The 9,969-nt window shown below is 48.8% G+C and overlaps 1 protein-coding gene across 2 annotated transcripts in view; it reads left to right on the top strand.

The window, feature by feature from the left end:
* The window catches only part of LOC118234667 (serine/threonine-protein kinase 17A-like), a 25,138-nt gene extending 15,864 nt beyond the window's left edge, over window positions 1-9,274 (top strand). Inside the window, exons 3-8 of one of the 2 annotated variants that reach the window (XR_004766701.1) lie at window positions 4,704-4,848; window positions 5,560-5,686; window positions 6,370-6,418; window positions 7,249-7,428; window positions 7,812-8,292; window positions 8,364-9,274. Coding sequence is in view for 1 of the 2 variants with exons in the window: in XM_035431373.1 (XP_035287264.1) it covers window positions 4,704-4,848; window positions 5,560-5,686; window positions 6,370-6,418; window positions 7,249-7,428; window positions 7,812-8,088 (778 nt within the window). In the remaining variant the exon portion in view is untranslated. Of the gene's footprint in view, window positions 1-4,703; window positions 4,849-5,559; window positions 5,687-6,369; window positions 6,419-7,248; window positions 7,429-7,811 lie in introns of both variants that reach the window. The other variant, XM_035431373.1, reaches the window with a different exon arrangement.
* Window positions 9,275-9,969: the final 695 nt, after the last annotated feature.

The following is a 9,969-nucleotide window of genomic DNA, read 5'->3' as shown; positions in this document are numbered from 1 at the left end:
ATACATACACATTGGCTGTTATTTTTATACAGCTGGGTATGTAGTTCTGCCTGTCAGGATGAGTACCTTATGGTACAGTGACCCCCCCTGGAGTTGAACATGTAACGGTCGAGCAGTGAATCTGTTTCCCTTTACCGCTAAACCAGCTGTGGAGATCTCCTGGAGATCTACTGTCCTGTAGGTTTCCACTCCAACCCTGACAAAAGCCACACCACATTCAACAGCTAGAGCAGGGCTGCCCAACCCTGATCCTGGAGATCTACAGTCCTCTAGGTGTTCACTCCAACCCTAACAAAGCCACTCCTCATCCAACAGCTAGAGCAGGGCTGCCCAACCCTGTTCCTGGAGATCTACCGTATTTAAACGAGATCGCTTGCAACGCACACCTCGATTGAATTGCTGAATTAGTAGAATCAGGTCAAATTAGGGTTGAAATAAAAACCCTGCAGGACACTACATCTCCAAGAGAAGGGTAGCGCTAAAGGGTGCGTCGCTACACCTTAACAAAACACTCCCGAAAAACCCGGAGGGCGAGCAGAACAAAGTGTTTATTCAGCGACGGAAATGCACTTCCACAGAGGAGGTCCGCAAATGTAAAGAGACTTCTTTTTTTTTTTTGAGCCTGGGGGAAAGCGGTCTTTGTTGCTAGGCTACGAGCGTCTTTGTCGAGGGCCGTTCGCCACGGTAACGGTTGTGCGCGCGCGTTCAGGAAGCGGCGCGCGGACACGTTTTTGTGCGATCACGGGGGATGACGTCACTGCGAACGCACGCGGCTCCCTGTGAACCCACAGTATCGCCGCTCCGACGCTTCTGTGACATCGGTGACCTCGTTGTCTCATAGTTCTGACGCTCATTGTGTGTTTGCAGTATGTGCAGGAGGTCTGTCTGCTGGGCTGACAGCAGAAACTGTGCTCCATGGCAGCAGGTGGACCACTGTTATTTATCTGTAGATAGCTGTTAAAGCCCTCACCAAAAAAAGAGTACTTAAAAGTGAATTGTTTAAGTGTACTCAGGTACATACGTTTTATTTTATAAATTATAATTTAAACTTCTTAAAAGTGAAAGTGCACATTAACTACACTACTCAGGAACTTCTTTTTTTTTGGAAAGGGGTTGAAGTTACTTATCAACTGTTGTTTTCATGTAACTGTTAGTTGTTCCACAGGTTGAGCCTTTTTTATTTCATTTATGTGCCTCATCCAGAGCAATGTTCTATTTGAGAGCCAATAAGCACCTTTTACTAGCAAAAAAGAGTAGCAATGCATTGTGTATTACTGGGTTGGTGTACAATTTTGTGTACCTGTATGATACCACCCCAATGACAAGCGTTTGTTCCTTTTTTGGGCACTGTTCCCTTGTTTCTGGGAGTGTAGGACAGGTGGGCGTGACACTCACAGCTGGGTGTAGTCTGGGCCCGGGTTCCCAAGGGAACCACGACCAGGGCTGGAAATAACCGGGCCTTACACACGGAGGGAACTAAGCCGCCTCCCACAAGAGCCGCACGGGTCACAGAGCGCGTCCCCCCCCCCCCCCCCACACACACACAAGCCCGCTTCCCGAAGCGCCGACCCGCTGGCGGACCATCCAAAACACTCCCCCCCCCCCCCCCCCCCCCCCCCCCCCCCCCCCCCCCCTGCTTTTGGGCCGACCGTCAGAGGCAGAGAGAGCTCTGTGCTGTAATTACAAGGTGCCGCCTGCCAACTCTGAACCGCTCGCATTTTCCTGGACTAAAACAGTGCTGTGGGGGGGGGGGGGGGGGTGGAAGAGTGTGTGTAACTACCAGAGAGGGGGGGGTGGGAGACGGTGTGTGTAACTACCAGAGAGGGGGGGTGGGAGACAGTGTGTGTAACTCCCAGAGAGGGGGGGGGGTTGGAAACAGTGTGTGTAACTACCAGAGAGGGGGGGGGTGGGGGGTAGAGTGTGTATAACTCCCAGAGAGGGGGGGAGAGCGTGTGTAACCCCCCAAAAAAAACGTCTCAGATCCATCATCTATCTCTGTAAGCTAAGGCTACTGCGGTTCTGCAGGCCAGCCAGGGGGCCGGGTTGTAAACCCGGTAATCCTCGAGCTTCCCCAGAATCGCTCACTTATTTGCTCGTTTCCGCTTAGCTCTTTGAAGTGCCTAATTCTTGGGAAACGGCCCTTGATAAGGACATCGGCCAAATGCATAAACTGTAATAAACCTCAGGGCTTTGATGTTGTAACTGTAGTGTTTTGTAAATAGAGACCCAGCGTGTTTTGATAGACACAAACAAACACTTTACTTACAAAAATTATCAAAAACCTTCTTTGCAAATATTTTTTTCTTTTTTAGTGAAACACTACTGGTCAAGCAGCAATAAATGCTGAGTAAGCAAAAATTAAAGCTGTAAGCAGTGCGTAATTACCCTAGCTCCCTCCTCAATGTATTTATTTTCTCTATTTAGCGCTACACTGTCCTTTCACTCGCCAGCCATCAAACTAAAGTCCGGGCAAATACGGGTTTCCTGCAATTGTAATCCAACAGTCACTATCACGAAAGGGCTGCCCGTTGCTGCCATCTGCTGGTGATTATGTGAAACTTCAGGGATTTCCTGAATGGGCTGAGAACTGCAAGCACCTTCCCGTCTCATTGTGGATATTCTGCCCTGTTTGCAAATACTGGATAAGATTATGCAGTGCCATTTATTAAACGTGACTTGTGTTCAGATACTGTAATCGAATAGATTGCGAGCATTTAGTAAAGGGGAAACAGTTTGTCACAATAGTTGTGGGAAAGCATTGGGGAAAGACTGTTTTACTGATATACAAGCGATTCATTGTTTTGGTCTGGTTCATGTATATTAATGTTTAGTAGAGGTTACAGTTACACACTTCCTCGAACAAACTGCACAATCTGTCTCACTTTTGTTGAGCGATATGGCTCATTGCCTGTGCTATTTTACACAGCCCAGCCTTTATCACGGGTCTGTATGTGTAGTAGGTAGTATAAATAATGTCTGATCACATGTACTGTGAATGTATACGTAGACCAGTGGTCTTCATCAGCATCCGATTCAGACCCAGGAAACTAGGTCAGGAGAATTAGCTGTGTAACCGTCTGCTTTGATTGATCGATTAAGTGGCGAGCGACAGTAAATCCCAGCAGGCCCTGCGGCCCGCCAGGACCAGGAGCGAAGCTCAGCGCCACAGACCGTGAAGCGAGATCTCGCTCACTCTGACTCACGTGCCCGAGCTGTGTAATCCCAGCGACACCTGACCCACTGAAGGGGTGGTGGGGGGATTAGCTCTTCATAAAGGTGGGGGCGGGATTAGGGGGGGGGTGGGACAGCAGGGGAAAGTGTTGATCCCCCCCGCTCGTCTGTAAACACGGGGTCGCGTCGCCGCCGATTGGCTGTCGCGGGACGATGAGCAAACCGCGGGATTCGCCGAGCGGGATCCTGAAGCCCCTCCCCCTTTTTGAGAAGCGGCAGGTGGGTCGGTGACGCAGGTCAGCCGGAGAGCGAGCCGCCCCGCCAGGTGTGCGCGCGGGGGGAGCGTCAGTCTGTCTCCCCCTTCCTGCTCCTCACGAGACCCTCAGACTGACGCAGGGGCTGAGCCTCTTTGCTTCGGCGTCTGCTCTGCTCGTTTGGAAAGAGAAGATTAGTGGGGGGGGGAAGTTAAATTCACATAAGGTACTTACGGGGGCAGAAAGCATGTTTTCGCGAGCGAGTGTTACGCTCAGTCTGGACCCTGGGTTTGGTCTCTCACAGTACATTCCACGAGCGCATTTGTGGTCACGGTGAAAGCTGCTTGGAGCAGGTCCACATTACCGGCCTCTGCAGTGTGTGTTTGTGGGTGCGTGTGTTTGCAGTGTGTTTTGGCGGTGCATGTGTGTGTGTCCCTGCAGCGTGCTGATGGTGTGTGTGTGTGTGTGTCTATAGCGTGCTGATGGTGTGTGTGTGTGTGTGTGTCCCTATAGCGTGCTGATGGTGCATGTGTGTGTGTCCCTGCAGCGTGCTGACGGTGTGTGTGTGTGTGTGTGTGTGTGTGTGTGTCCCTGCAGTGTGCTGACGGTGTGTGTGTGTGTGTGTGTGTGTGTGTGTGTCCCTGCAGTGCTGCTGACGGTGTGTGTGTCCCTATAGCATGCTGATGGTGTGTTTGTGTGTGTGTGTCCCTGCAGTGTGCTGACGGTGTGTGTGTGTGTGTGTGTGTCCCTGCAGTGTGCTGATGGTGTGTGTGTGTGTGTGTGTGTGTGTGTGTCCCTGCAGTGTGCTGACGGTGTGTGTGTGTGTGTGTGTCCCTGCAGTGTGCTGACGGTGTGTGTGTGTGTGTGTGTGTCCCTGCAGTGTGCTGACGGTGTGTGTGTGTGTGTGTGTGTGTGTGTGTCCCTGCAGTGCTGCTGACGGTGTGTGTGTCCCTATAGCATGCTGATGGTGTGTTTGTGTGTGTGTGTCCCTGCAGTGTGCTGACGGTGTGTGTGTGTGTGTGTCCCTGCAGTGTGCTGATGGTGTGTGTGTGTGTGTGTGTGTGTGTGTCCCTGCAGTGTGCTGACGGTGTGTGTGTGTGTGTGTGTCCCTGCAGTGTGCTGACGGTGTGTGTGTGTGTGTGTGTGTGTGTCCCTGCAGTGTGCGTGTGTGTGTGTGTGTGTGTGTCCCTGCAGTGTGCTGACGGTGTGTGTGTGTGTGTGTGTGTCCCTGCAGTGTGCTGACGGTGTGTGTGTGTGTGTGTGTTTGTGTCCCTGCAGTGCTGCGGGGGGTGAAATATTCGACCAGTGCATGGCGGAGCGGGACGAGGCCTTCCAGGAGCGGGACGTGAGGCGGCTGATGAGGCAGATCCTGGAGGGCGTGGCCTTCCTGCACGAGAACGGCGTGGTGCACCTGGACCTCAAGGTGAGCGTTCCGGAAGCTTCCGCAGCGTATGCGACCCCTTTAAAAACCCGGGCCGCGCTTCGGGGGTCAGAGCCGCCCCGCGTGGTGACCTGCGTGGAGCCCCGCGGTGCTGCTGAGCCCCCAGCATACACTGGGGCGCCCCCCCCCCCCAGGACACTCGCGCTTCTGACACTCTCTGCGTGACAGGGATAAATGGGCGTGGCCCTGTCTCTTACAGACCTGTCTGTTACTGATTACAGGCCACTCCAAAAAAAACTCCCACACACACACAGTTTATAGAGTCATCTGGGGGTTCATGATAATGTACTTAATGATGATAATGACTGTGTATAAGCACGTATCACATGTCATTACAAGTGTCCGTTTTAGTAAGTAAGTCCTGTTTTAGCTTCCACAGAAAATATTTAATTAAAAAGCTCAAGGATCATGGGAGTAGACTGAACATGCATATAACTTGAAGTGAAATAAAGAAAGAAACACTTGAAGTGAAATAAATTGTGTGTGAGTGTGTATGTGCGTGTTTATGGGTGTTTGTGTGTGTGTGCGTGTTTGTGGGTGTTTGTGTGTGTGTGTGTGTGTGTGTGTGTGTGTGTGTGTTTGTGTGTGTGTGCCTATGTATGTGTTTGTGTGTGTGTGTGTGTGTGTGTGTGTGTGTGTGTGTTAATGGGTATTTGTGTGTGCGTGTCCACTGACTGCCCTGTCTCTCTCCAGCCCCAGAACATTCTCCTGACCAGCGAGGCCCCGCTGGGGGACGTCAGGATTGTGGATTTCGGGCTGTCCCGTGTGGTCAGCGGGGGCCAGGAGCTCCGGGAGATCATGGGGACCCCGGAGTACGTGGGTGAGCAAACCGACACCCCACCCCCCCATTTTGGGCTTGTGTTTACGCTGCCCAGATCCACCAAGAGAGCTGTAGCACTCGACCAAAAAGTGAATCTGCACAGCAACTGCCTAGCGCTAATCTAAAAAAAAAAAAAAAGCTGTTGTTTACATCCTCTGAAGAGCCTATCATCAGAGCAGAAAATAAAAAGGCAGATAGTGGAGAACAGTAGCTCCTCAGTGATAGAGAAACGGCTTTATCTGAGCACACAAACATTCTGGGATTTTCTGACACCATAGCAGAGATGACAGTGGCTAACTGTGCTGCGTTCAGCACAGCGTAGCCTGACATGACAGCCACAGGTGCCTGCAAAACTATGAGCACAGCAAAAACCCTGCGCCAGTCTTCAGCCAGGGTAATGTGCTACTTGAAGTGTAGGTTTTTTTGGAATGTTTTTTTTTTTTCCCCAAAATTCAGTGTTGTAGAACTCTGTAGCGATTGTTGCATCAGCATTAGAATGTTCTTAACCGAACATTCTAATCACAAGTTTGTGACCTCACAACCTAAATGGTTATTAAACACGCAGACATGAAACAGTAATAGCATACAGTAGTGTAATACAGAAGTTGAGTCTGAGAGTGCTATGCTGTGCATTTTGAAAGTTTTTCTCATGTTCAGAGTCATAGAGCCCTCCTCTTTTGCAGCTCCAGAAATCCTGAATTACGAGCCAATAAGCACAGCAACTGACATGTGGTAAGGCTTCCAAGAACCTTAAGACTCCATTTTATAGACCCACCCCCCCAGTCTACCTCTCACTCATCGCATTAAAGTCAGGCTCTGCAGCTTCTGATTGGCTGGCATTACTGCCGGCACAGCTGCCAATAGGCTCTGTGCACAAACAGCTTCTGATTGGCTGGCATTCCTGCTGGCGCAGCTGCCAATTGGCAAGCAGTATAATTATTTGTTTTTCTTGGTGATTGATTTCCTGTGTAATCAGACCGCGATGCCTCGTTCACTGGAGGTACTTCCTCCCCAAATGGAGACCCTGACCTGCCTAATCAGAACCGATACGACAACAGCACAAAAAAAATGCACTCAAGGTCGTTCAAAAACCCTGAAATTCCCAGGAATATTGTGGGTAGGACATGCCAAACATTTCTAAGTATGTTTAGTAAGAACCATTTAAATGGTGTGCACCTGGTAGATCCAACTGCACACTTTCTCTGGGGTCAATTATTGGATACACATCTATTTAATTTACATCTGTGCCAGGCAAGTTGACTATTTCTATGTATACAACCACTTATTTTTCAGAGAACAACTCTGCATGCCTGTTTAGGGGCTGGGCTAACATCAAATAATGGCGATAGCTATGACAACAAAATTAGAAACATCCATTCATCCATTATCTATACCCGCTTATCCTCAGTAGGATCGGGGAGGGGGGGGGGGGGGGGGGGGGGTGGGTGCTGGAGCGTGCATTGGGTGAGAGGCAGGGAATAAATTAGAAGCAGATGTTTTAAAAAAAATAATAATAATAAACTTCTGCTCGGTAAGACGTCGTTTCCATGGTTACCCTCCAGGAGCATCGGCGTCCTGGCGTACGTGATGCTGACGGGCACCTCCCCTTTCCTGGGGGAGGACAAGCAGGAGACGTTCCTCAACATCTCCCAGATCAACATCAGCTACGCCGAGGAGGAGCTGGCAGGGCTGGGGGCAACGCCAATCGACTTCATGAAGTCCCTCCTCCTCAAAGATCCGCAGTGAGTCCTTTACCAGGCTGGAGGGGGGGGGGGGGGGGGGGGGGGGGCTGGAGTGTATTTCGTGGGCTCAAAAATGGAGACCCAAGGCCTAAAATGTGAAATGCTGTGGATTTGAAAGGTACTAAATTCTCTCTCTCAGTAAAGGTTTATTAAAACTCCAACTCTCTTTTTCTCTGTCAATCCCTCCCTCTGCCTGTCCCCTTCCCCCTCCCCTTTCTCTCTCCACCTCCCCCTCTCCATCCACTCTCTGTCCCCATTTCACCCTCTTCCTCCTCTCACTCTCTCCCCTCCCTCCCATCTGTCCCTCCCCTCTCTCTCTCCCCACTTCCTCCCCTCTGTCCCTCCCCTCTCTCGCTCTCCCCTCCCCTCTCTCTCTCTCTCAGGGCTCGGGCCACTGCCCAGGACTGCCTGAATCACCCCTGGCTCCACCCCCAGGAAGGGGAGGGCCCGAGGAAGCCCCTCCCCGTTCCCCGCCCGCCGCTCGAGGAGGAAGAGGAGGACGAAGGCCTGGAGACGGAGGAGCTGATCGTGGTGGCGTCCTACACCCTGGGACAGTGCCGGCAGTCGGACCAGGACACCCTGACCCCCGACCCCAAGGGCGTCTCCAAGCGCTTCAAATTCGAGGAGCCCTTCGGCCCTCTGCAGGAGGTCATCTTCTGAGGCCAGCGAAGCAGCGCCACACATCGCCATGACAACCCAGAAAGCCAAACCCTTCCCCTCAGGTTTTAACAGACCAGAGAACCAGGGTCACACATCGCCATGACAACCCAGAAAGCCAAACCCTTCCCCTCAGGTTTTAACAGACCAGAGAGCCAGGGTCACACATCGCCATGACAACTCAGAAAGCCAAACCCTTCCCCTCAGGTTTTAACAGACCAGAGAGCCAGGGTCACACATCGCCATGACAACTCAGAAAGCCAAACCCTTCCCCTCAGGTTCAAAGTTGTTTCCTTTCGTGTTTGCCTGTCTGTTTTAAACTGAGAGGTTTTATGGACCTTTAGCTGTACTTTCTATTTTCTGTAGCTATTGGCCATCAGCAGCCTGGCACTAAAGAAAACAAACTTGTGCTCATTAAAAAAATGATGTCATAATTGCTCTTAGCATTTTTAGTTAAACGTTCTGGAAGATACTACTTCACTAGTTTACATGTGCTTTGTGGAAAATGGAAATAACTGCATTGCATAAAACATTTACCCCAAACCCATAATCTGAATTTGAAAAATCAGTCATGTGATAATAATTACATCAGTGCTTGCTCAAGACATAACACTACGCTCGCTGACAAAAAGCTATTAGAAGGAGCTCATCTTGGTTACTGTTTTGCACACAGGTAAAGACAGTTATTTGTAGTGCTTCAAGGGAAATTTGCTTCAACTTTCTAATGGAAACATAGCTACTACCATTTGCAATATTTCTGAATGAATTCTCTTTATATTAAAATGCACAGTATAGGCTCATGATGGGTTGTAGACATGTAAATAAATATAGATGAAACAGAAGCTAGGAGTTTTAGCAAAGTTTAGTGAAACTGTCCTAAGGCTGCTGCTTTAATATAGCCAGTGCACCTATTATTGTCAGCCTTCCCAGTTATGTTTCTGAAGCGATAATTACATTTGTGCACTTCTTTATATATATTTTTTGTAATATATATTTTTAATTTGCAAATAGTCTCAAAGTGTACAGTGTTTGCTTCCGTCCGGAGAAATAATTTTTCAGGTCTGAATGGAAAGCTGTTATCCGAAATTAATTTTTGTCCTTAAATCCATCTTTGTCTTTTTTGTATCGCCATAATATTTGTACGTCAATATGTTGTAATATTTGTTTAAAAGGTATTTTTAGATGTGAAGCACCCTGGCTTGTAACTCACACACACACTCGCTCACACACATGCACGCGTACAGATATGCGTACACACACACTCACTCACTGAGCTAAACGTGAGTGAGTGAGTGTGTGTGTGTACGCATATCTGTAGGCCCCAGAGTTTAATAAACAAGGACACAGTGCCATTGGAGCAAAGCACCACTGTCATCAATTTCAGTTTCTTGAGTGCTAATAGCTCCCCCTTGTGGAAGCTATTAGCACTCAAGAAACTGAAATTGATGACAGTGGTGCTTTGCTCCAATGGCACTGTGTCCTTGTTTATTAAACATTCCTTAACCAGACCTAATATAGAGTGTAATACACTTTCACCACTGTACAAATCTACTGTTGAGTATGGTGATATTTTTGAGATTGTTGTATTAAAAAAAATCACATTTCAAATGCTTAAAAGCTGTATCAGAGGCATTATCCCCAATCCTTTTATGCCTTGAAAAGATGCTTACATTTGTATTTTAATGACAAGCTTTCTTTTTTTTGGCTATCAAACAAGTAATAAGAATATTTATGTACAATTAATATTTTTACAGGGCCAGTAAATTATTTAATTAGCAGCCTGATATTGACATATATATCTGTCTCATTCTTACCTCTTCTGTAAACACTCAACAAGCAACTCCTAGTCCTCTATCTTTTTAAAGTACATGTTGATGAATTGGT

This window comes from Anguilla anguilla, chromosome 8, assembly GCF_013347855.1.
Source record: "Anguilla anguilla isolate fAngAng1 chromosome 8, fAngAng1.pri, whole genome shotgun sequence".
Classification (NCBI taxonomy): Eukaryota; Metazoa; Chordata; class Actinopteri; order Anguilliformes; family Anguillidae; genus Anguilla; species Anguilla anguilla.
Note: the sequence above shows the minus strand (reverse complement) of the source record. Positions and strands in the feature narration are given on the sequence as shown.